This window comes from Nothoprocta perdicaria, unplaced genomic scaffold (assembly GCF_003342845.1).
Source record: "Nothoprocta perdicaria isolate Ctin4 unplaced genomic scaffold, notPer1 scaffold_26, whole genome shotgun sequence".
Lineage (NCBI taxonomy): Eukaryota > Metazoa > Chordata > Aves > Tinamiformes > Tinamidae > Nothoprocta > Nothoprocta perdicaria.
In genome coordinates this window covers 4,135,271-4,162,194 of record NW_020455488.1, presented here as the reverse complement: position 1 = coordinate 4,162,194, position 26,924 = coordinate 4,135,271, and the positions used below count along the sequence as shown (strand labels likewise).

Sequence of the window (26,924 nt, the reverse complement as noted above, 5' to 3'; positions counted from 1 at the left end):
TTGTGTCCGTCTCATCAACAGCAGTAATTGGCAGGGGGCTTTGGAGACCATGTCAGGATTTGCATGTGCTTGAAGATGCTTGAAATGTTAATTATTTCAAATTAATTTAATGGAGGAGACATCACTGGGTTTCTCTTCTCCCATCCTCCATTCCAGGACAGTGATGTTCGTGCATTCCTGGGGTACCATAATTATTGTCACTTGTGATAGTTTTCACAATTTTCGCTGCAAGAAACAAGTGTGCAGGCTGAACACTCATCCTGGTGGCCACACTTCAATCACAAATCGTCCTCAGCCCTGGCCATGCTCAGGCAGGCTGGTGGTGGCCCCTCTGGCTCCAGATCTCCTCGTTCGGTTGTTGCAGACCCAGATCGATTTCTGGCTGTAGGTGAATCAACAGCGTTCGAGCTGTGAGCAGCTCCCAGCCAGCAGCCTGCAGCTGAGCCAGCTTCTTTGCTTAGCTGCCAATAAAACCCCAGCCACGAGGGAGGACATGCAGCAGAAGGGCTGGCTCCGTTACAGGAGCGCGGGCTGGGCGAAGAAGGGAGCTGCCCTGCTGCACTCCAGCAAAAAGGCAGGAAAAAGTCTGCTGGGGACTAGGAAAGGAGATGGCAAGTGGAAAACAGCAGATCCAGTTCTGCCTGTTGTTAGGAACAGAGGGGTTTGTGCGCTAGGTCACCTCTGAGATGGGCCCTTCAGGTCTGTAAGTGACAGGAAGGAGGTTTGGTCTCTGAAGGGGGAATGTGGTCCAAGGAGACTGAGGAGGAGAGAGGGGGAAAGGAAAGATTGCTGAGCTGGAAGAGGAGGAGAAGCCAAGGGAAGGGCAGATGTGGACCTGCACCCATGCCCAGCCCGTGGGGATGGTTCAGCGCCCTGTCCTGGAGCAGGGAGCGTAGCACAGACACAAGAGAGAAAGAAGAGCCAAAACGTGGGAGCGTGGAAGGAGGACAGAGAATAAGAGAGTGAGGTAAAAGGTCAGTTTTGAAAGCTTATACAGCAGCAAGAAAAGCTGGAATTGGCCTGTAAGTTCCTCCATTTGAGGTGGCCCTCAGAAAGCTTAAACATATTTAACTAATGAGCCTGTAATGAGGGAAGTGAAACCTTGGGCCCATTACATTCACTTGGCGTTCGGCCTTCCGCTCGGACCAGGCCGCCCGCGCCCGTAATGGTTCCCTCGGAGCCGGCACAGGAGCCTCTGCCTCGCTCCTCACCGCAGCCGCTGATGGTAAAACTGCCCATTGGCTGCAGAGATGGCAGGAGCAGACACAAGGCTTTTAGAAAAAGGCTAAATTGCTTTCCCTAGTTATGTGTTCATCCAGCATGGACAGTGAGAAAGATTAGTCAGCACCATTTTAACTTGAAGTCTGTTTTACTTTCTGAATCTCGTGTAGCTGTGGCAGTGCTACAGGATGGTGGCAAATAGAGCAAAAGAATGCAGCTGCCCTGCAAAACAATATTTTCCTTGAAATTCTAAGAGGCAATGAAAAATATTCCTGCTAATAACAGATTGAGTGAATAACAATAAAAACTCAACACATACTACTCCTTTTTAATTGTCAATAAATGCAGTATAAAACTATGGTCTGTCATCTTGTACAGCAGATAACAACGTATAGTTAGATAAATATTTGTGGAGATGAAGTAGTCACAGAGGTCTGCGGGAGTGTAATTGCTGCAGTTTGATGCCTACCTGTTTTCCAGGAAGAGGCAGTGCCCTAAAGATCTCCAGCAAATTGACAGGCTCTATTGATAACTCCAGGCAGCTTTGTGCCGGGCCGAGCTGACGGAGCTGTCATGTAAATGCATGTTTTGTAAACTGCAAGGGAATAATAGCAAAAGCACAGCCAGGAGCTGGGGATGGGGCGTCTAAGAATTCACTGGCTGCCACGAAAAGTGAACATACTGTTTTAGCTTTGTTTTCCGTATTGCCATTAAACCCAAAGATTGGATCTCAGCAAACATCACGTTTTTTAGGATAATATGAGCAGGCCTCTCTCGTTTTGCTTGCAGCCGTATCTCGTGTCTGCAGGATGGTGATCTCCAGGATCACAGCTTAATGCACTTTGGCTTTTAGTTTTCATCTGTGCTACCAAGTGTGGTCTTTGATTTAAAAATAAACACAAAAGCCTAAGCCTTAGAAACCGTGTAGCTTTATTCTGTGCAAAGGATTTCTTGGGAAGAAATGTAGGTGTGTGTAGCAGGTTCATCTGTTAAGCAGGCTGTCTTATGTTTAATATTTTGTGAAATTGCTTCCATTAATTCTACAGGTGACAGCCATATTATCCTATCCCAACCCAAATAATTATAGTGCATATTAAAGTTTGGTGGATATTATAATATGTATCTCCCCAGATAGGCAGAAAGCAATGTAAATTAAACAAGAAACATAACTAGGGCTTAGCAGCTCATTTTGTAATTTAATTGAACAATGTATCTGGTTGTTAATGGTGTTATGGACACATTAGATTGATATGTTGCAAAGGAAAGATGTTTAAGTAGAAAGCTAATTCCTGCTGTGATTATTCTTATGTTCCAGAGGAGTTGTTATTAGTATTCTTTGTATAAAATTCATTAGCAGTAGCTGCTTGATCTCCAAATAAATAAGTTGGTTAAATTGTTAGTAGAAAAGGGCTAATTATGTAAATGGATTAGGTCGTCAATATTTCATTTCCAGATGCTTTTCTCCCTGCTAGGTAATGCTTCATCTTCTATAAATATAGAATGATATAGTACACTATTGACTAAGTATTCATCTCGCTGAGTAGAGTGCTTTCCTGCTAACTAGTAGAGCTGCATATAGCAATGGGGGCATCAGGCACCTCAGCACCTCCTCACGCTTTTCAATTGCTCTAAGTGTTCCAGTCCTCACGTCACCCTTTCTTTGCTGGCCATTTCTTTTGCAGCTGAGCTCCCCTGTGACCAGCAGGTCCAGCAGCCACGGCCACCACGCTGTCCCCAGGGCTCCTCCAGATGACACATGCTCCGCAATCCTCGGGCCTCGTGTGGACCCCTGGACTTGCTTCCTGTGTCATGTTGATGTTTGATGCTACTAAATCACTAGCTAGGCCTTTTGCTTTGGTCATATATTTTTAGTAAAACGTGATCGTCTGAAGCTGCACAAGTAATACTGTTCTTCTGTACTGACAGCGTTCACTGCAGTTTTGCCTGCCTTGCATCACACATTCATCTTTTATTACTGATCATTATTATTAACTCTCACCTGCCAGCTGTGAAATGACCTGCAGGAAGACGTTTAACAGTCACCTCTATCCGTGGAGTTTATAGTATATACTTTAATCAATGCACAGGATTAAATTAATGCTGATAGGCAATTTCCAATATCTGGTATCCATGTGATAAGGGAATTGGGCTTTTTGGGGATTTTTTTTTTCATTAACTGAAGAGGCATATCTGTATTTCACGGTGGATCATGTAAACTGTAGTACTGATTCACTGCAGAATTTTGAAACCACTCAATTATGGCAAACACAGAAGCACTTGCTTTCTTTAGGACTTTAGTTGAGCTTTTCCAGCTAGAAGATAATATGATCTCTTAAACTGGTTGGATAGGACAATGAACCAGACTTTTTAGCAGATTTCATAATGTATCCAAACAGGAAATATTTTAAACAGTGCTTAGAAGGTGCAATTTAAAACAATCTGTGTCTAATGTTTGCAGGTTCCATTTTTATGTGTATCAAGTATTACAAATGTTGGCAATTTTGGAGAAGATCCTACACTAAAAAGAGTGGAAGTGATTTGTCTTGAGGTTTTATACTACTGAGCACCCCTGCAGTAAGAGATGAAATGCAAATTTTTGATGCAAACTGCTGCAATTATTCAGAGCAGACACTAAAGACAAATGGTAGATGTTCTACCAGTATAAAGCAGGTCCAACAGCAGCATGGAGGGAAAGTAAAATTCTGCTTTGCTGGAGAATATTTTTTTTTTAATACTGCTTAATAGACCACATCTTTTGATCCTCATTATCACTGTGAGGGTACCCTAGGCCTCTAAAAAAGCTGTACAGATCTTCTGTAATGAGGAGAAATCAAACAAATGAGGGTGTTTTTTTCAATTATCTCAATGTATATCAAGTTTTTATGGTTCATGAATGGAATTATCAAGGCCCTGGAAATAAGAATGCACTTGAACAGGAATAATTGGAAAGAAATTAATACACTTTCAGTTAACAGCAATTTACATGCCCAAGATAGCATATCACCCCAATGCTTTCATCAGTTCAGTGTATCACTTAAATGAGCTACGATTTTATGCTTAATTCATTAGCGAAAGCATGCCCATGTAAAAGTCATAAGCAGACTAGATTATAATATCTGACTGGATCGTGTCTCATGTAATTCACTGCAGGTGTCAAGAGGAGTGTCCTATTGGGACGTATGGCTTCCAGTGCACTCAAAGATGTGATTGCCAAAATGGTGCCAAGTGCTACCACGTAAATGGAGCATGTATGTGTGACCCTGGATTTAAAGGGATTTATTGCCAAGAAAGAATGTGTCCAGAAGGGTTTTATGGCCTCAAATGCGACAAGAGATGTCCTTGCAGTACTACTAACACCCTCAGGTATGTTTGTTATATTACATACATGGACAAGTCAAATAAAGGCATTGGGAAACAAACATTGCATTTGACCAAACTCACTCCCTGTTTTGCTGAAGTTTTTATTAAGAGCCCATTCGTTTCCTCTGGATTACAACATTTGATTTAAAGGACTCCAGGTTTGAAACCACAAGCCTCAGCCCAGCCCACTTTTAATTACTGAGACAATTCTTCAAAAATCTGAAACAGTTATCTGACATACAGCCTCATTCTCTAATTGTACTCTTCCAGGCATAAAAACTATTCCTATGTATGTACATATTTCTATTTTCATCATCTAAGCTTCAGAGAAAAACATCACCAAGAAGAACAGTAGATGGGAAAACGGTATGATACCAGAATTTAACTTTCCCATTATTTTAATAAACACATAGTGCTTTCTAATGCTCCACTGAAACTCAAAAAGTATAGGTAAATTTTCTTAAGTACGTTCCTTTTTCCTCTTTTTATGACACAGGTTTTCTTGTCGAATCTATAGACAGCAAGGGGACTTTGAAAATGAAACCTAATTTGCTTCAGTTTATATCTTGTGGCAAATTACCTTGTTCAAAGCACTTGAGGCAGATGTATAAATAGACTGAAATCAATATCCTCAAGTCTATGGAACTGTAACGAAGTCAACATTGTCAAAATAGACATATCTTCTCTTCTCATGTGTGCCTATTTTTGCTCTTCGTTCAGTATGTGCATGTGTAAAATATTCAGGAAAATAAATATCAGGGAAGTGTATCTAAAGTGGAATAAGCCTCACTTAAAAGGTCAGGTTCCAAGGTTTTATTCCCTTTGGCCTTTTTTAAGAACTGATCCTTGAGGTTCGCATTACCAAAAGCTGATCCGCAAAGCCAATGCACCTCACAGGAGACAGGGGAATCTAAATGCAACCTTACAGGCTTGACTCAGTTTTCTCTTGCTCATATTCTTCTTTTTCCCATAATTTACCATTAAGCATTCACAACCATTCCAGGAACATGTAGGCTTCAGAAGGAGATGGGGATAATTGATGCCCATGCAAATATGCCCTTGCTACGGACATTCTTCAATTTTAAATCAGACAGGTGGGGACCTGACTGCCTTGCTGATAAACCTACCTGGCAATCTTGCAGCTTGCTAAGATATCAACTCTCTCTCCCCAATTATGCAGACGAGCAGAAGCGCCTCATTCGGGTGTACGCACGCACACAAGCACAAGCACTCCAGGCAAATCTGTTTGCATACTTGAGATAGGCTCTATTTTTCTCGGTCTTGGAAATAAACAGGTGATCTTTCACGTGGATTCAAGTTCAGCTGCGAGTGGTGAGGCTTTGCTTAACTGTGAGCCGGAGCTCAGAATGGATTATTTAAAAGTCTTGTAATTCTGATCATGAGTCCTCTACAGAAAGACAGCTGCTGGCACTGCTGGGTTTGACAGTGAGGATCCAAAGTGTTCGACACCTCAAAGGTAACTCTGTACCACAGACTTCTACCACTTCTGAGTGTTTTGTGCATCATGGAAATTGTTGCGAAAAATAACGTCCCCGAGGCACAAGCAGAGCACTATACACAACAGGTGGATGTTGTATTGTAGCGAGGCTAGGAACGACACAAGGATTGCTGCCGAGTGAGCCGAGGGAGGAATTTCTGTAGGTCCCACTGCTCTGTAATAGCTGCCGGTGCAAGGCTTAAAGCAGCAGTGAGTACAACAAGTCAAACTGCTCCTCAGTGAAAGGGCCCTTGCGTAAGCTGGAAGGGGGAGAACGTGCTTGCAGACAGTGTGTCCTCCCTCCTAGCCTGCAGAAATGGGTTTGTACAGCCGTTTTCCCAGAAAGGTGGAGATGGAGCTGCAGGGAGAGCGCCAGCCAGGCTCAGCTTGTGTGCTGACTGCTCAAGTCATTCCCACTCTTTTAACTGTGGGAAGGCTTGAGGGTGCCCATGACCATCTGGGGTAATCGAAGGGCTGCTTAACACCCTCAGGATGGGAAGGAAGGTTGGAGTTAAGTCTGAGAGGGCTCAGGAAGGTGGAGGATTTAATCCCCTCGCAGCTCTTTTCTATGCATGCTGTTACTCTCACACCCTGCACAGTTGATGTGTGCCTGGTAGCTGCCTGACAGATATTTTTTATGCCTTCCCCAACACTGCTCCATCAGCTTCACTTGTAGCATCCTCTGCTAAGATCATATCTCAGTTTCCTTAATAAATGAGTCTAGTCTCTCCATTGATAAAAATCTCCCTTTTTCCTGAATCTTATCACTGCTGTTATGGAACAAAGAGATATCAGCAAGCTGTAGATCTGTAAATGTTCTTTCATTCATCCGTGCTATTTCAGCTTTCCACTTTTCAACAAACTCTTCAGAATCCCATTGCTTTCAGAGCCAAGGAGCATCTGAGTTGATGGAAAATGACCTTCTCCAAAGACACTCCATATTCTGAACAAATCTCTCCACTTTTTTTTTTCAAACTGCCCCACATAGAGCTCTTTCTAACCAGCTATTCCCTTGAATTCTATCCTTACTGGAACTGTGATGTTCCAAATTCACTCATTTACTGACAGCCATGTATTTCCCCCAGAAGCTGTTTAAGCTGCTTGTTGTGATACCTACATGTGCAGGGTAATTTTATAAATAATGAAAAGAAGGTAGGGAAGCTTGCTTAGTTTTGCCAGTGCTTTCAACTCACTTGATCTGGAGTCTGCCGGGGCCTGAAGGCTCTGAATGTTTCGGGGAGCAAGCTGGCAAGGGACATGAAGAAATACACCATTGGCTTTGCCATTTTCCTAGACCAGCCTGTGTTAATGTCTGAAGAGACCAATATGATCATCTAGTCTGACCTTCTGCATAACAGCAGCTGAAGAACATCGTCCAATAATTTCTGCATCAAAGCACGTTGAAAGGCACTTTGTACAGGACTTTTGAACAACCCCAGAATTAGGTACTTTAGAGTACACTTGTGACTTGGATTGTCCTTCCCCAGGGAAGAATACACGAGGAAGAAACTCCTCCATGCAAGAAACCCACACTGATATTATCTTCTAGGGCGAGAAAGGGATAACCCTGGCTTGCATCTTCTGAAAAATGGAGAGGGAAATGAATAGCTGGAAAATCTCCCTGCCCAGCTTACTTATTAGAGCTGAGGAGCCATAAGCATTTGGTAAATGTCTTTCCTACATGAGGAGGGTGAGAAGAGCAAGGAAGACGTGGTGACCTTGTAAGGGCCTGTCCTGCCTACAGCTGGGGCACTGTGACAAAGCTTCATAAAATGGATAAATCTCCAAGAGGGGAGCTCTATTAATTGCCTCAACACTGGAAAGTTTGGAATGACCAAAACTGAAGACAGAAAATACCATTAAATGAAGACGAGGGTGATTGTTAATTAAGATGATGAGTTGCTAGTGGCAAAGTCAGAGAAATCACTGTGAAGAGGTAGTTTAGGCTAAAGATATATGGAAAACAAATTCCAACTTTGGAACAAACTGTGTTGTGTGAAACTTTTCTTTCCTTGCCTTACCTTAAGAGAGTTAAGAGATTGCCTAGAATGAAAGGAAACAGGTTTCCTCAGAAATTAAGGTTAAGTGTGTCAAGAAAAGTGCAAAGGTCAAAAATGACTTTCTGCTTTTCTGTTCAGCAAGTAAATTAAAAAGAACAAACCCTTTCTTACTGTATAGGCTGTATAGTCTACTTAAGCTTCTCTCTACTTTAGCAAGATCTACCAAAGAACTTCCGTCTCGTGTGGACAGCTTCCAATTCCTACCTTCTTTTCATCTCCCCTGGCTACTTGGGCCCAGTGCCAGGGAGACACTTGGTCCGTTGCATTCATCCTGGCTTTTCTGCACTGTTCCTTCCTGTTATGCAAGAGATTTAAAAAAATAAAAGTTGCTAAGATTCAATGTAAAATGCCAGTGTATAACACTGCCAGGCTCTTTCATGAGTGTAAAGTCTCCTTCCTGCTCACAGTAAGCATTTGGAAAGCAGATGTTAGTGAGTTTGCCTTCTGTGATCCTTTCAAAAACTTCATTTTCTCATACCAACCCATGGAGTGATCCTTGTCCAGAGGAATTGTTTGAGTTTCTTAATTCCATTTTGTGGGTAGCATGGAATAATGCTACATATGCTACATCCTGTGCTGACAAAACTATATGGGCTCCTGGCCTTGAAAAGTACAGTACAGGAAAGGAGAAATATCACAAATAGTTGACCTTGCTAATTGTGTTTCCATTCAGTTCTTCGTTTTAACACCTTCACCATTCAGTGCCTTAAACCTTTCAAAGTCACTGCAACTAACAAATTTAATTCAGTAGGTAGATCATGGATGCATACATGAAAGGATGCATAAAGAAAATTTCCTAACTATAAGTGTATGTATATAGTTTAAACATAGAATTAAATTCTACCGAATGCCAATATAATAAGACAGAAACATATTCCTTACTCACATGTGCTTGCAGGTGCACAGTACGTCCCCATCGTGAGCTGCAATGCTAACAGCTGGAGTAGTTCTCAAATACCAGAATATAAAAATAACTACTAATGAAGACTTAATATTATTCAGTGCGATCACCTGCAGATCTTAAGGGGTTTCCAAAGGAGGGAAGGCATCATTTTACAGACGGAAAGGCTGAGAAGACTGAGATGCAGAAAGAATAAGTTTCATAGCCAAGATTCACTGGCAGAATGAGGGAGAACAGCTGTTTTCTGAGTTTTGGTTAAGCCCCTAAATCTCAGGCATCTTCAAGTTAACGCTGTGCATCAGGACTCCTTGCTTGTCAGACAAGGGTTTGCGATTCAGGATGTTGTGTTCTCTGTATGAGAAACAAGACTCTGGTCTCCGAGGGCAGTACAGAGCCTGCAACTTCATTTCATGCAGACCAGCCGTGTAGGTTTGGGGGTTTTTTTTGCATATTGCTATACCACAACATTGTATAGTGTGTGCTACCGTTTTGGCCTGCCAGAAGCCTTGGAAAGATTTTGTTCTGCTGCCATCAAGGAAAAGGTTCCTCTCCCCTGCTGTATAGTCTATTACAACTGTTGCTACCTCCCCAGATCCATCGTCATGGATACCAAAAACCCTGGAATTTCGTATGGAGGCTTTTTCTAACATGCAGTGCCAGCCCTCTGCAAGGGAGCAGGAGATAGGCATTTCAAAGCACTGAAGGACTTGGCCTAGAAAGAAAAAAAAATAAACAGAGATATTCTGGGACCAATAATAAAATCATTCTTGCTTCAGCAGGGAGATGCAGTGACCTAGCCCTCTGCGCAGCCTGACCAAAGAGTGGGAAGAGGCTTGGGCACGAGGCTGCTGCTGCCTTTTGAGGGGCTGTGGTGAACTGTCCAGACCCCCTCCCACACTCTTCTGCCAGGCTGGTTCAGTTCTTATTGGGTTTTTTTTTAATTGCAATTTAGGAAGATTTTCAGCCTTTAATAAATAGGCTGTGTTCCATGCAAAACAGCCCTGTTTTGATAGAAAAGACAATATTGAAGTAGAAATTCTCACTGAGTAGCATATTTTCAATTGAATTGTCATAGACTAATTCATACTGCCATGATCATATATTACGTTTGAAAGATTTAATTTAGGCAGCAGGCACTGTTCTTGTGGAACCTTGTGTACAGAAGAAGTGAAAATAGAGAAACAAAGACTCCACTCTAAAATATTTCTTTAATGTTTAGCTTTCTGCTTCTATTAGGTAATGATTAATAAATGGAGAGGGAGAAAAATGAGCTTTTATTATTTTCATCTAAATGTTAAGAGGTGCTGCGTGAACCACCATAATTTCAGGGACTGCTTTGTCAGAAGAATTTCATGGATGGTGGTTTGTTAAGCTGATGAATTGCTTTAATTAGTCAGTAAAACACTATTTATGATGAAACATATGACAGTCACAAAAATTGATAATTCTTGGGCACAACAGTTTCTGACTAACCTCTCCTACCAGTAATTGGCTGATACATACTTGGAAATTATGCTTTACGAGGTTACCTTGAAAATTAATAGATAGGATATTAATTTTACAGGTGTAAAGAAAATCATTCAGTCAAGTCCATAATATTAAGCTATAGCAATAAATAATCATAAAGGAATAATAAATAAACTTATAGAGAGAGAGAACCTGGAGTCGCAGAGAACCTGGAGTCGGGTCCATGGAGAGCACCACGTTGCAGGGCTTTGTTCTGAGGATAATAGAGAAATTCTGGTTTGTATAAGTAGTAGAAGTATAAGCTTCATGAGTTCAATATTACCAGGGCCAGGACATTTCCTAACTGCCTGTATATTACTTTACCAAGCTGGTATTTAGCACTGTATTCCCTCTACAGTTCCTGACTGATACAGCCATTCATGTTCACCATCCTTAACAGCTTTCAGGTTTGTCTTTTAACAAAGGTGTTTCACTGGAAACATTCTGCTGAGAGATTTCTGCTGTGTACAGGGAGGCTTTCTCCTTCATGCCCACCTCTCCTGAATGTCTGTCTGTCTCCTTTAGTTGCCATCCCTTGTCTGGAGAATGTAGCTGCAAAGCTGGCTGGGCCGGCCTCTACTGCAACGAAACGTGTCCGCCTGGATCCTACGGCGAAGGCTGCCAGCTGAGCTGCCCATGCCACAACGGTGCCGACTGCGACAGCCTTACAGGGAAGTGTTCCTGCGCACCAGGCTACCTGGTAAGTGAGAGCGGGCAAGAATGGAGCACATCACACAGGGCCTGCAAAAAAATAAAGAGGATTTTAATCCCGTTTCAAGTAATATTTGTGTAAGCATAGCCCAATCGAGGTGTTTTTTCCCCTTGTGAGTCCACGTAATGCTTCTTTGAACGGTGTCAACTTATTGCTTTTGATTACTTGCTTAACATCGCTGTTGTAAGTTTATTGCTCTTGGAAGGATAAAGACATGGTTTCCCAGCTTATATTCTAAGTCAAGTCATAACAAAAGATGTCAGATTATTGTCTGCCTGGAAGAGCAGAAAAAGAAATCTCTTGGCCTTTCAGCATGTTCCTTGTCAGTCACAATGTGATTTTAATAGATGAAGATTTTTGAAAACGTTACAAATAATAGAGCAATTCATGCCTTTTCTCAGCATATATGGCAGGTGTCTTTCACCTGAAGATCAGAAAGAGCTTCAGAAAACCTGAGGTAAACAAGCATTGCATTTTATAGATGGGAAATAAAATGGCTGAAGAAATCAGCCCAAGTGAGACAACAGAAGACAGGGAGATGGGTGGACAAGGGTGGGTAGCTTTGGGATGGACCTCTTCTAAAAGGAGGTGTTAGGACATATCCAGTGCTGCTGCACCTGCATTTCATGGTCTCTGATGGCTACTGAGTTCCCTGGCTGTGGCAGGGACAGAATTTAGTCTGCAGATCCAAATATTAAGCGCCTCTTTCCCATTACTTTAGGGCATACTGTGGAATGCTTAGGATTTGATAGTTCCTAAGAAAACAAAGCATTTTCAGGAGAGAATTCCGCTTCATTGGTAGTTATCTTTCCATAATTCATGTCCTTAATCTCACATGATCTCTCCCCCAGGCCTGTCTACTTGTTTTCCATACTGATATAGAAATGATTTGTTATAATTATTACTAAACTTGCTGGAAACCGTGCTTCAGGTTCAAAGACATTTCTAACATTTTTAAAGCCTCCATTGACATTTAGCAGTTGACTCGGACATGCAGCCTCCTAGATAAGTTTTACTCTTGATTATTTTAAGTCCTAACTTCAAAGCAAGATGAATAAATATCTTTAAATACTAGGGAATTTGGGGCCTCTGACCATGTCATAGCTCCTTTGCTTTGCAGGGGCAGAATTTTGCAGTTATATGGGGTGAGTTAGGCAGGATGAGACTGCCCAACTGACAAGATCACATAGTGTGGGAGTCCCCGGTGGGATGAGAAGGACCTTACAGCCTTCTTAGCCTCCCTCCTGTTGAAATCCACACCTAAGTTGATGATTGCCAACATCACCCCAGAGCCATAAGGGGAGTTATGGTTTAAAGTCACCTCTGTTCTCTACTGCATGTCAACAGCTGAACCTGAAAACTGGAGCCTCCATCTAATTTCTAGACGTTCTCTCAATGATGACACATTTATTCAGGCACGAGTGGTAGGACTATCAAAAGCACCTGTGCAAAACAGTAGTAGTTCAAGATGAAAAAAAAAAAAAGAACTTTGAAGTCTGATCTCCCACTTACTTGTAGTAAGAGAAGACAAAAATTTATCTTTTTTCTACTGTGGTAATACACAAGTGTTAATATAAAGTAGAGGAAAGAAAGAAGTCAGGAGCATATTAGTAAAAAATACGAAATGAAAAGATTCCAAGATCCTCTTTCTTACCAGGAAAGCTGCTCAAGTTTGCAGCACAAAATATTTTGTAACCCTTTATGTATTAGAAGAAAAACATAGTTTACAGTTTATACCATATATTATTGCAGCCATGAAGTCTGGGAAGTTCCTATTGCATTGCTTCAAAATAATATTTAATCTCATAATAAAGAGCCATCTTGCATTGACATTTAAACAGCTTGGTTATTGAGGATAGCTCTATAATCACTGAAGCATATTTAGGCATTAGTATCATTGCACTCTCATAATATACTATAATCTCTGGCAATTAGTCCATGAGGGGAAGTAAAGCCTCGAAATTGCTAATTTATTGCCTCTGAAGTGTATTTGTGAGTCGCACGCATGCCAGATGAATTGGGTTGTGTTCTTCCCAACGCAAGGAGCCCGGCTGCAAAGGAAGCCTGGAGGGGCTGCGCCGTGGGGAAGCTGCCCGTGGGTCGTGCGAGAGGGGCCGGGATGGCTCCGAGTGCCTCGTCTCAATGACAAATTGAAGCCCAAGGTTTCCCCTTGCACGGGAGCTCTGCCCGAGGGCAGCATTTTGCCCTTGAATTGGGGCAGCCCAAGTGAGCAGCGTGACGCTCCCAAGCACAGGACGGCTCTGCTGGCAGCAGCGGCAATAGACGGATGCTAATACAGAGCTGGGCACAGCTAATTATTCCAAATCGGTGAAAATGAATCCCTTTGGCTTTTTCTAGCATGAAGCTTGGCTGAGGCAGCCCCGGGGTCAGCACTTCTCACTTACCGTTGCAAAGATGCAGAGCGGGATCAGCATCTTAGGTTTACTGAAGGGTTTGATCTGCACAGGAGCTGCCGTAGCAGAGCAGAGTGAAGGGTTTCTAAGTAGGGAGGGATGATGAATTGTAGAACGGAACTGCAGAATAGAGCTGCAAAGGCAACAGATTGGACCCACAGGACTTCTGGGTTACTGGGTGGCTAGAAAACACAGTGACCAAGAAATCACAGTGGCTTTTCCTGACAAAGCGCTCGAGCAGCCCCCTCTCCGGCACAGATGGCTTGTTTCTTCGCTCTGCCCTGCCTCGGCTATACCAGGGCAGCTGGGCTGGCTTTCAGAATGAATCATCCGCGATCGCAGCCAAAACAGGGACATTTTGTTGGGTTGCAGAACAAGCCATTAAAAACACAAAGCATCTGGTCACCTTTATTAAATGTATTTAAGTGGAAAGGCAGCCATCCCATAGGCTGACACGCACATGAATGGAGCACTTAATGTTTTGGAAGTTAAGCAGATTCAAGTTTTGAAATAAAAATGTACATTGTAGCTCAGAAAATAATACATTATTTATTAGCTGTGACATTTCCAGAAATTCAAATGCCAAAGCTAAATATTGGTGAGCTAGCAGTTTTGGATGTGATTTCAAAGCCTTTTATGTCTTCTTTTTCTTGATGAATATTTTGGGTCAGGCTCAACAACCCCATTTTCACATCTCTCCCTCTAAAAACATATCTAAATGTTGTAAAAGTGCTGTTGAGCACTAGTACAGGTTATCTTTATGAGGTCTCAGTATGACTGGCTCACACTAGGGAATTGCAGCATTTTAGCTGTGTAGGTATCTGAAGCAACAGAATTTGATGCAAACGCTGTGCGTAGAGTTGCCTGGAGAAATCTGAGCGATCCTCAGTCATTCTCAGAAGAGCCCCGTTCTTGGAGGCAACGTAAAAAGCAATAAAATGGGATAATAGCAGAGGGGACACAGAAAAATCTGCGTACAAAACCACAGAGCATCTCTAGAGATTCTTCTCCAATGCAGAGTCCAAATTACCAGCCTGTTGGAAGCCCTTACTGCATCTCACTTGTGAATGGAGGAAAAGAGCTTGTATCCATTTAATTATGATGATTGCAGGGAATCATCACAGCAAGAGCACCTATAGGCACTTCCCTGAAGTTTGAAGCTTTAACATGTTTGAGGATTGCCTCTCGGTCGCCGTGTGCTGCTGAATTGCCAGTGATGCTTTTCTGAAGAGCACATCTGAAAAGCTGTTCAGCTCCCATCGCCTTTGTGGCAAGGAGGAATCTGATAAACGCACACAGGGAGTACGCAAAGATTAGGCGTAAAAAACGTGTACAGGGAGATGCTTGACTGGTAGAAGCTGCATCATGACTCCCACGCATAAATAGCCACTCCTTGCCATAAATTGCTTGGATGTAATTATGGGGTTGCCTAGAGGGGTGGTTCTAACTTGTGTCATCTCCTCCTTCCCAGTTCTGCTTTGGGTTGCGTGTTCCAAGCCACCGAAGTCAGCTGCGGAGTAGGGATGTAAAAGAAATCAGGATTTGCCCAGTCCACTCTTCTTTTGTTTTTGGACCATTGAATTTTATTTCTGTAATTCAATAAATGTGGTAAAGAAGGCCAGAGGATATGAATTAAATATGACAGGGGACCGCAGGAATCCTGACCTTCCGTCTCACAAGGAAATCTTGAAACCAACCCCTTGCACATACCTATCAGCTTTCTAGCTGCTGAGATCATTATATATGCTATTGAAGTGCAGCTGGGTTCACCCTCTCCATTGCACAGCTAATTGCAACTTTCTTTAAAACAGCAACTGTCTGGAAATCACGTTCTCTGATAAACCTTTGTTTCTTTATATACGCTCTGTTTTCTTCCTTTGAAAAATATATTCAGTTTCAAATGCTTTCATTCTGTCCGGTGTGGCAAAGGAGATATGTAGTTAAAATATTTCTCAGTCCAAGATGCTATGGGAAAACTTTAACACTTATCTGTGGAATGTGCGGTCAGCTTTTACTTCGGCGGGCACTCAGGTCTATATTTCACATCTAGATGACAGAACTTATATTACTTTAAAGAGTTCATCTATTTATGCTGCAGTTTTCTGAAGACCTGTCTGCTTTTATTGAACCCTGCGTGCTGGCAAGTGGAGCTAGCAGTTCATCACCAGAATGAAAGAATTCGTTTGACATTTTCCTGTTCCTTGACTACAGTGGTAGGTCCCATGCAGGCCCATCCCTGCACTGTGCGCTCTGGGAAAGGATGGAGACTGTAAGAGTGATGGCCCCTTAACAGAAGTTTGTTAGCTTTTGGAATGCCACTTGGATTTCCTAAAACTTCCAAAGACACATGCCCCTACTGTGTGTCTAGAGATTTTTGCATCTTTTGTTGCCATTGCACCAAAACTGCATTTTAAAAATGTGATAAAATGATACCTCTCAAATACATCCTTCTGTAAGTCCTTATGTTTATATCTCCTGCTGAGCTCAGTATGAATCTGTGCACTTAAGGACTGAAATATCAGGCTTAAACTGGGTCTATAAATCCAGAATTTTGTGTAGTATGCCAAAGGACCTGAATATAAAGCTTCCTGTACCATATAGTGGTCCCACGCCTGCCCGGGTGAATCAAATGACCAACTTACCCTTCTGTAGAAGTGAGGAGAACCTTAATTCTCTTTTATATCTAGAGGTCATAGAAGCTAACAGGCACAGTCTGTTGAGTATTCCAGCCATGACTAGCTTCTTTTTGGCACACAAGATAGCTCTTGTTCCCCAAAGAAAACATCAGGAGAGAAAAAGCAGTCTTTCCTTCTGTATTAAAAAATATTCGAAGCTTGCTCTCCTGTCGTACACCTTTAAAATTCTCTCTGTTGTCTAGAAGAAAAAAAAAAGTAAATAGAAAGGAGCACCTTATCTTATCTTCAATTGAATTTTCCCTGAAGGACAGAAATCCCAGGTAGCTCTGGAGGAGTTTAAAGAATTGGCGCCTGTAGGTGTTTTCTAAACACTCAAGGTTGATAAATACAAATTTATCAGAAGATTCTCTCTCTTTAACATATTTTCTTTCATCTTTATTCTACATGTATCATCCTTCAACACTTCAGTAAGGAAGCAGGAAAAGTGAATGTGTCTTCTTGTCTTATAAGCCCCATATTCAGTAGTAGACTTACTCTAAAAACTTCACAAAATTCTTGATAGAAAGAAATGATCCTAGCATTGAAGATAGTGGATCTGTTTGGGGGGCTTTAACTCATTTAAATGATCCATTTCTCTTTGAGATAATTCCAAAAGTACTTCAGTGGAAGCTCATCTCAGAGCAACAGGGCACCTCATCAAAAGGTTTAAAAAGAAAAAACGAGGGGAAAAAATCTTCAATAGAACCTGTGTTCTTTTTATCCTTGATTTACCGAGCATATCGGTTACCCCCCTTTGTTAAGAGCTCTTTTCATTTATAGGTATAAAATAAATTCAGCCATTTTATCAAGATGTTCTTGTTACCAATCACCAGTATAAATTTCACTTGCTGTAGGAGGGGAGAAGGTTTTTGGGCACAGCGGTTGTCCAATTAACTGGAATTTTACAAGCAACAAAAATAGTTTGCCCAGTCCCATTTCACAAATTACCCAGTGCCTAGATGCACAAAGGAGACATATTTTCTTCCTATTGATTTCCTATGTGTATCCATAATCCACTATCTCAAAATCGTTGGGAATGGCTAGTGGTAGTGGCGATGGATATGGAAAAAGGCACCCATACTGTGCAGATGGAGGTAGGTGCTAATGAGCAGTGAGTGAGTCACTAATTAATAACAAAAATCAAACAAGTTATTCAACAGGTAGGGGAACTAAAGAAGCTCTGGTTCCCGTGAATTTACCTCATTGGCCTCCTGAGTTTTTCTAGACCACTGCAGTAACCCTGTCTGTCTGTCGTGGTTCCACTTCTGCTTTGCTGGGGAAGGCACTGATCTGGGCTTCTCTTACCTACCCAACTAAACATTCAGGAGATGGAAGGTGCACAGTTTGGGGGTTTTATTGATTTTTTTTTAAGACTCCTGCCTCACTCAGCAAAATATTAATATTTTATTGACGACTGCAATGATGGCCAAATTCACAGTGACCTGGAGACATCAAACTCACATAACTCCCTGCATAAGCAGGTTGAAAGTACCATGTACCACCTTTCTTAAAAAGAAGAGGATTTTGACTCATCAAAGACTGTCTATTAGGTAATGACACAGAGAAGACCGATTCCTGTGCTCCCAGCCTTTAACTGTCTCCTCTTTAATGTTTTTTTACTTTGTTCCTCCTCAATTATTCAAACGGTCTTTGTAGACCTCATTATAAGATGTTTGGGAATATCCTTCAATAGTGACTACAATTCTGCTGGCCTGGAAATAAAAGAGCCATAGCAGTCTGCAGGTCACCAACAACACGAGAAGTAGTGTAAGAAGAAAAAACAGTGCTTGGATACAAAAACAGTAGGATATGGGAAATTGCATTAAAATCTTCTAGGAAAGAAAAAAATAAAGATATGAGAGTGCTATGAATTGTGCAACAAATTAGGCTTGATGAATAATAAGGTCATAATTATGCCCTAATAATTACATTTGTGTCCTAGAGCCCACTTGCCTGGTCCTGGTCTGTGACAAATGCGTAGTCCTTAGGACCTGCATTTGCTTGCTGGCTTTGAGATGGAGCTAAGTCTGAAATCTCATCTGATAATTCCTTTAAAGCTTACAAGTGTTTTCACAAGTACATTTGGAACCAGTAGAAGATCTAAAGCAGGCTGCAAAATCCACTTCTGCTTCCTAATTAACAGCAAACTGGATTTTTTTTTCTTGAAATGAAGCTTGAAGTGAGAGAATTATTTTCTAGTTGTAGAGAAGATTTTCTGTTAGCTGGACTTCATGCCAGAAAGTCCGAGTTGAGTAACATAAAACATCTCAACCCCTGTGTTTTGGTGCATTTCTCACATAAATAGGCTGGTTCAGGAATAATTTGTACTATCAAGATTTTTGCATATTCACTATCTTTGAAATCCATCTTTATATATCCCTGTTCATTGATGATCTCTGAATTTTCCTGCCCATTTCTCTGTGCATACAAATGTATATATTTAGGTGTGTAAAGTGCACTTTTTTTTTTTTTTTTTTTTTTCTGGTAGGCCACTGGGGCTAATAACGGACTGTAAAGTTTTGCGTCCCCAGGCTACTAGGTCTGGTCCAGACCAGGTCACACAGATTGAAAATTATCTTCTCTTGGCTGTGCAGCGGCCTGCATGAAATGACTTTGGTCCCAGTCCAGCTCCCTGTGGATGAGTGTGTACATCACAAATCCCATTTCCATCAGCAGTGGCTGGCAAATTTGCTGGCAGGATAAGCCACCATATTCCCTTCACAAGCCATTGCTTCAGGTCAAGCTTGGTGGCGTGGCCATATGACCCATTTCAAAGTCCCCTTGGGGCGTTTTCTGGGGACAGGCAGCACAGGTACCCAGAGCTCTGGGATCGGCGTCTTCATAAGCCCTGCATTCAACCCAAATTGTGCTGCGTTTCTGCTAAATTGTGGTGCCTTTCGGAAAACTGAGGCCAAAAAGGAGACAGCTCTGGTGCTCACAGACTAGGAAACAGTGAACACCACCAGTGCAATAAAGCTGGATGCTGCCTGAAAGTAGTATTTCAATAAATACTCACAAGTGGCTTTTTTCCAGCCCTGCTGTTTTACAGGGGAAGCTATCCTACGTTCAGATTCCGAAAGGGAAGATCATTACGGGGACACCACCTGGGTATTCTCCGGCTTTCAGCCTAAGCTGGTCCCCTGTTGCTTTTGCTGTGGATGAACCAGGTGCTTGCTGCCTATTGGGCGCTTGGCTCTGCGCCCCTGGAGCTCCCCTTGACCAATTAGACATTCCTGCTGGAGCACTGGGAGCCGCGGCGTTTAGGAGCCTGGGTTTTCCTGAACCCTGACAGTGTTCGTGTCAGTGCCTGGCTGCAGGAGACATAATGAACGATCTTCTTTCGAATAGCTGAGCTATTGTGCTGGAGTATTTAGCAAGGTCAGAAGACACACTGGGTCTCCCTCTGTTGTGCAAACCGTATTCTTTTCTTTGAAATCAGTGGCATTTTCAAACCTTTTTACGAACTGCTGCTATTTCGTTTTGCTTGCTGTCTCTCGTATCAGTGTACAAGCTACAGAAATTGTCTGTGACAGCTCAACTTCTGCTTTGTCGGCCCAGCTCTGCCCGAACACAGCTGCTGGCTCCAGTAGGATAGTCCTCAATCCACAAGAGTGGAATTTGTCTCGGTGGCGGCCTCTCCTAATGAGAACTTATTCAGCTACACACGGTGTCTGTAATTTGATAAGAACTTCGAGCAAGTCCCAAGTCTCCTTCCCTTTCTCCTTATATTTGCTTTTACTTCTGGGCTCCGCTGCAGTTTTATTTACCTGAATAACTCCAAACTTTTCATAAGTGGGTCCAAAGGAACCAGCTTAATATAGGTACCCTGAACGCCTCTGTCTTTTTTGCTAGTTGACATATTTCCAGTATTTTATCCTTAATTGGCAATATGGCTATGTCAAATTGCATTTCCATTTCTGTAGCCTCACTTGGTATCAGTGGAGCTCAATATCCTGTTCAGAGTGACTTATTTGATCTGAATTTTGCAGAGGAATCAACAGCTTGCCAATAGCAGTGTCTCTTCTCATCTGCTAAGCTTCTAAATGTATATTTTTATCCAGACTGTTTGTGTATCTATGAAAAGTTCTTTGCATAAAAAACATTGGTAGGTGATTTCCCTGAAAGCTTAAATTACAAATTGACTTTAATAAAACAACTTTAGTATAGGATTTAAAACACAATTAGTTTTTCATTTAATTTTCTATCTAACTGTACTGTCAAAAGACTAAGTTTTATCCTTTACAGTCAGGAATGTGTAAATGCAAAATCCTCATATATTTTTTATACCAGTGAGAGACAGAATTTTTACTAGATCTTGGACTCTTTTGTTTTAGGGGGACATTTTTAAGAAATCTGTCCGGGTTTTTTTGAGGGAACACGCGTTCATCTGCCTATGTATGATTGCCAGGTTATATACACCAGTTTTTCAGAAGGGATACACCTTTGCTCTGAGCTGACATTGAATGTTATTTAATGTTATTGATTAACATTCAGTTCATGCCATAAAATACCTTTTCCACCTATCTAGGCAGTTTGTCTTTTGCCTGGATTCTTTCGCATGTGGATGTTGCCCCCGTTGGGCAGCTCAGAGCCAGGGTCAGCAGCAGCGTTAGCCCAAAGCCACGTATCAGCATAGGAAACCTTGTGGCCTCCTGATTCAGCTAACTTGGATAATGATTTGTATTATTATATTATTATTAAATGTATAGTACTGCTGTAGAAGATTTCTAAAAGGAAGCTTGCAAATGAAGTGAGATTTCTTTTAAAATTTGAAGTTAATGGCAAGTTTGGAGTAAAGGTTTCATATTTTCCTGAATAGTTAGGTAAGGTGAAATTCAGTGCTCAGAAATGTAAATAGGCAAGCGAAAAAATAACACTAAACAAATACACAAAAGGTGAGCTCTGATTTAATTCCTGCCATTCAGACAATGAGATCAGCTACCACAGTGGATAGTTTTCTAAAAAACTCCACTTGGCACCAGGCAAAAAACAAACCAGCCCAAAGTACCAACTAGAATAGTCAGAAGAAAACAGAAGCAGAGAACAAAATAGAAAAAAAAATAGTTGTGCTATTGTATAAATCCATAATATATCTAAATCTTAAATTGCTGCATGCAGTTTGGCTTGTTGCTGTTTACAAAGGATATAATGGAAGTAGGGAGTGATGACAAAGATGATCTCTTATAGGGAATAGTTTCTATACAAACAGTGACTTAATAAACTAGGACTCCAGCTCGGAAAACAGATGGCTGAGGAGGAATATGATAGAGATCTATGGAGCCGTGGATGGTGTGGAGAACCGAACAGGGAATGCTTATTTACTATTTCTAATAACACGGGAACAAGGGGCACCCAATTAAATGACTGCACAGCAGGTTTAAAAGCAAAGATAGTGATTTTCACCCAATGCATAATTAAATTGTGAAATGGCTCCCATAAAAGAAGAACAACAGCCTGAAGTGCTTTTGTGTGGAAAAGGGATGGCCGAGGGTAGATATGAGAGATCTCCAAGAGATCCCTTCTCAGGACAGAAGGGGAAGGGGAAGGTGTGTTTGCTATTTCCCACCATGTAAGAGGTCACCCAATTAAAAATCAGGCAGTGGATTTGAAGCAAGCAAATAAGGGTAATTTTTCTCCTTTGTGTATATAATTATACTGCAGATCTTGCCACTGGATGTCCTAAAGGCCGAAAGCACAAATAACACCTGTTATTCCTGTTCTTAGTGCCCTCCTTTTTGCAGAACTGCCCAGACTTGCCAGCCAGAGCCCAGATTTCCTAGTGCTGAGAGGTCAGGAGGCTGCAGCGGCGCTGTGAGGCTGCCCTTGCACTGTGTCCTGCTGTCCTCACACAGGCCAAGGGGACAGGGCCAGAGCCATCTCCCAGTTCCCAGGCAAGGGGGACCATGCTCCTTTTGGAGCATTTTAGAAAGGAGCTGGTCAAAAATGATTAGAGAAATAGCAATGAGCTCTGCAGATGTTTGACTCTCTATAACTTTTCCAGAATTATGTTTAAAGTATTCTGAGCCTCTCTGCCACGCCACACCGGAATAAAGCTAAAGTTGGCCTATTCTAGACAAAAAATGCTTTAACTGGATCTTGGTTAAGATTTATCTAAACCAGGTATTGGTCATCCAGCAAGCCCAGGAATATAAATTTGTATTTCCTCTTAATATAGACGTGACTGACCCGCCTTGGTAATGTATTTTTCCCATTAATTAAATCTAAGCCCATGTATTAGAGATGTTCTCATTTCCATCCCAGATCTCTACTGCAGCCACAGCTTCCTCAGCTCTAATGTGAGCAGAATGAGGAGTTTGTTCTAGTGTCTTCCTTCACATAACCCACTGCTAGGGCCAGGCCAAGCTCTGTATAAAGTCTGGTTTCACCAAACACTGGCCTTCCCCAGCGATTTGGGGGCCCTGTCTGGGTATGTGGTACCCCATGAGAGCCTGATTTAACCAAGGAGGCAGGTCCAAGGCACCACCTCAGCAGAGGAAATGTCCTGAGCAAGTGCTGGAGCAGCTGTTCTACCCTGTCTAAATCCTCTCCTCTCTTTTTGGAGAGTTCCCTTATGGATAAATGTGTTTTGTGATATTTTATTGGGCAAAAAGTGCTGACTGCATAAAAAAAAAAAAAAACTTGTTCAGGGGTTGATGATCATCTCTTTTACTCTCCACACTACTATCCTTGTGAATATATTTAATTATATGAGGCTGTATTCATTGCCTCACTGGTACTAAAGTGCTCTGCAGTTAAGACCTAAACACTAAACCAGCCCAATACTCCAGTGCTGTAAAGTTAGTTTAGATATTTTTGCCAGCAACAGTGTTACTCTGATTTACAACAACTGTGGGTCTTGCCTGCTCTTTATTGAATTCTTTTCCTTTTGTTTAATACACGTATTTAGGTGACTTGAATACCAGAAAAGATTTTTTTAGTTGCAGATGACTGATATCGGGCTCATTTGCAAGGTAAACTAGAGAACTGCTGCCGTGGCGAGGGGGATTACAGTGCCCACTGTCAGGGAAAGCCAACTCCGGCTTGGTGTTTAATATGCAAAATATGACTTTTTACAGAAAGTTTTATTTCTGTTTGTTTTCACTTGATTACACGGAGGCAAAAAGCCCACAAAGGCGGGACCTGCTGCCCTTGTTACAGGCTCGTGCTCCCACTCACAAGTGGTTTGGTCAGACTGGAGCCCTTGGCCGCACGTGGGTGGTTGGAGCATCTGCCTGCAGGAGACACCCCCATGCCCAGCCCAAGGGCTCCAAGGAGGGGACCAGGAGTGTCTGGTTGACTTCACATGTCCCTTCCTCTGAGCAAATCCCCATCTGAAGACCAGAGAGGTCTTCCAAGGCTCGAATTTTCCTTTTACCTCTGTGTGTCTTCCTGATTGCTATTGATCATATAGCAAATTTAAGGATTTTTTGTCAGGATGTCTAATTTTGAACTTGGCATTTGCTGTGATATTTACTGTATGAATTAGCATGTAAGTACAAATTCAGAGGAGAAATAAAATGCTGGCATTGTAAATGTTTGTAAATTGTTGTAAGAGGAAAAGCAATAAGGTCTTCCCATTCCCAAAGGTGGCAAGTTTGGTCTTCATGGTCCAAAGTTTCCAGTGTCTATGGTGTCTAGACTATGTATCTGTGCAGCTATCTGTATCTATATCTATAGTTATACCTATACCTATATCTATATGGTATCTAGACTGGGATGCCACTGAAGTGCAGACTAGGCTAAAGTCTTGGCAATGCTTCTAGGAAACTTTGTGAATTTAGGAAAGACTTTTCAGGGCTGTCAACAGCTCTGCCTTTGGGCGAACCAGGAGCTCTTAAGTCACTGTCCAAATATAATAAGACTCTTTTCGACTCCTTACCCTGTCTTCTCCCATGAAAAATAAGGGGATGGGAAACAGATTGAAAAGGTCTTAAGTGGTTTTACTTGGGACTGATGCTGTTCTAGGTGTATTTTAATCTCCTCCACAGCTGCGTTGTATAATTTTTCAAAAAGAGAAAAGGAAAAGGTGTAAGTTTTTAGTAGCTGTGATTACCTACAAACTAAACGCCTGGTTCCTGTGAGGTACAAGGTCCTCCCTAACCTTTCTCCTGCATTAGCACCAGTAACAGCATCTGCAGGGAGTAATTAGCAGCACCCAGAGGGGAAAGGAATTGTGCCAGAGGACATCATTACATCCGGAAAAGTAAAGATGATGTACAATAAGGTCATGAACAAACTGCTTGAGTCTGGGGTGAGGGAAAACACCGAGAAAAGTTCAAAGTTTGGTATCATTGCTAATATGCCTACAAAGAGCACATTAATTTCCATTGGAATACCATTAGGGAAATCAGTTTGTTCTGCCAGTTTGTGTTGCTGGATACCATATGTTTACCTTGAGGGAATGCTAGTGGAGAATCACTTTGGGTTAATTGTAAATGTCACAATTAAGTAAGTAAATATACAGAACTGTATCTGTGATCTGCATCAGTGCACAGACACTGTGTACCAGTACACTGGTGTGCCACGTTATGTGTGTACATATAAATATGTACTTTTATGTACTAAATCCATACTGAGCAGCTTATCTGGACATACAGACATCAGCTACAAGCAGCACCCGTATTTTGTCTTTCTGATCTGTTTATCACTACATACATATGGCACTATACCAGGATATTTTATCTGTTTAATGCCTGCATTGTGAGCACTGCGAAGCCCAAGCTTTAAACTGTCTCCTTGCTGTTGACAGGTGTTGCACATTAATTCATCTGGCACAAAAATAAGGCAAAGAAAGGGAGTGAGGGGAATCCAGATTCTGTATTAGAATGCTCACGTTAGTTGGAGTCACATCACAGTTCACTACAGATTCAAATATGTTGCCTTGAAATGTTGTCTGCTTCTCTCTGCCCAGTCTGCACGAGTTGAGGATTTTCAGACAAAACCCTACGCACATGCACATGAACCTGTCACACGGGTCTTTGTCGTGCAAACTTAAGGTCGGCTTCAGTAACAGCCCTTTTAGCCTGGTGCACTGCATAGATCTGGAAAAACTGATTTTCTGTGTTGCCACGGACTTCAGTGGAACCAGCTTTCAACCCTCCAAAGCAGATTTATTCCTGTAAATAGCGGCTACTTCTGAACTTCTTAATTTCATATGTCTTAAATAGTCAAAATTCAAGGGAGACCAGTGAGAGCTGCAGACTTTGGCTGTTGCTAAAATGTTAACTCCTTTTGGATACCACTTTTTTTCCCTTGTAAATGTATTTTAGGGATGTAGAGGCCTGATGAAAATGTACAGAAGTAAACACGTATTGAACTCTGGACAGAGGTGTTAAAAGGAGTTGGCCCCTGTTTACAGCAGGAAAGTGTCTTCAACAGAAACAGGCGATCTAAGACCTACTGTTAGTGCAATATGAATTCAAGGAAAATAATCTCTGAAGTGTCCAGAGCTTGTTATCACACTGAATACCTAAGGCTGCAGTGTGTCTTTAAGCTCTACTTATATTGTACAATAATAATTTTTGAGTAAGAAAATCCTCACCTCACCATGGATGGAAACAAGACGTGTTATTGACTGCCATCCGGAGAGATGTATGCTCTGGCCCTCCCGAGTCTATTAATATTTGATGCTGATGGATGTGAGCTGGCAGCTTGAGTTATTAATGGCGTTTGGTTCCTCGGACCTAACCCTCAATACATAGGGGAGAATTAACAATAAGAGAGCGGTATGCCCAAACCTCTCCTCGTCCAGGAGTCTATCATTTAGTTTCAGCAAGACTTAGTAAGTATTTTTGAGGTACTTTAGAGGTATGAAAAGTCATATGGATGGTGTTGATTGCGCTATTGTCATCATTCATTTTGATTTAAACCCCTCACCAAAGCCCACCTGTGTCCTTGGCTGTGTTGTGATGCTCCTGTCAGACCTGGATTGCAACCAAGAGAAAGGGCTGTCTCCAGTTAGCTTCTGAGCAGCTGCTGGGAGATACAGGATACCCTGTCTCTGGTTGTAGTGAGGAGCCATCTCCCACATTTGGAGGCAGGAAGATGTAATAAGAAGGAAAGAGGACTGTAACACACTGCTTTGCACGAGGAGAGGAGCATTTGCTGGGACTGGCCCTGATCCACTGTGCAATAAGGCAAGTTTTTCCAGTGAGGAGGTGAAAGTCACATGTGACCCTTCAAATCAAGAGATAATATATTAGATAGCCATCAGGGAGATACTGTGATAAATTGGGCCTTCTTGCAGAAAATGATGAAGAAAATGAAGCACTTCAGAAAGTTTGTGATGTCCATATGGATCATTCTGACTTGGAAGAGAAAAATGTAAAATATCAGATTATTTATAGCTAGATTTCTTAATATAGCTTTAACATTTTCAGGGGTATATGTTTGATTGAATTAGCTACTGCTTCCCATCATGTATACCACATCCAGGTTTTTCAGTACACTCATTAGCCTCCTGAACTTAGTAGAAGAAAGAATAATCAACATAAGGAGCACAGCTGCTGATTAATTTTACTAAATAGGATAGAAATATAAAGTACCATATTGCGAGAGCAAAAACTCAATACATAACA

The 26,924-nt window shown here is 41.8% G+C and overlaps 1 protein-coding gene across 1 annotated transcript in view; it reads left to right on the top strand.

Moving 5' to 3' along the window:
• Window positions 1-26,924, top strand: part of MEGF11 (multiple EGF like domains 11) — a 245,309-nt gene that overhangs the window by 169,980 nt on the left and 48,405 nt on the right. The window contains exons 11-12 of the mRNA XM_026040556.1: window positions 4,372-4,584; window positions 11,072-11,246. Of these exons, the coding sequence (XP_025896341.1) occupies window positions 4,372-4,584; window positions 11,072-11,246 (388 nt within the window). The remainder of the gene's footprint in view (window positions 1-4,371; window positions 4,585-11,071; window positions 11,247-26,924) is intronic.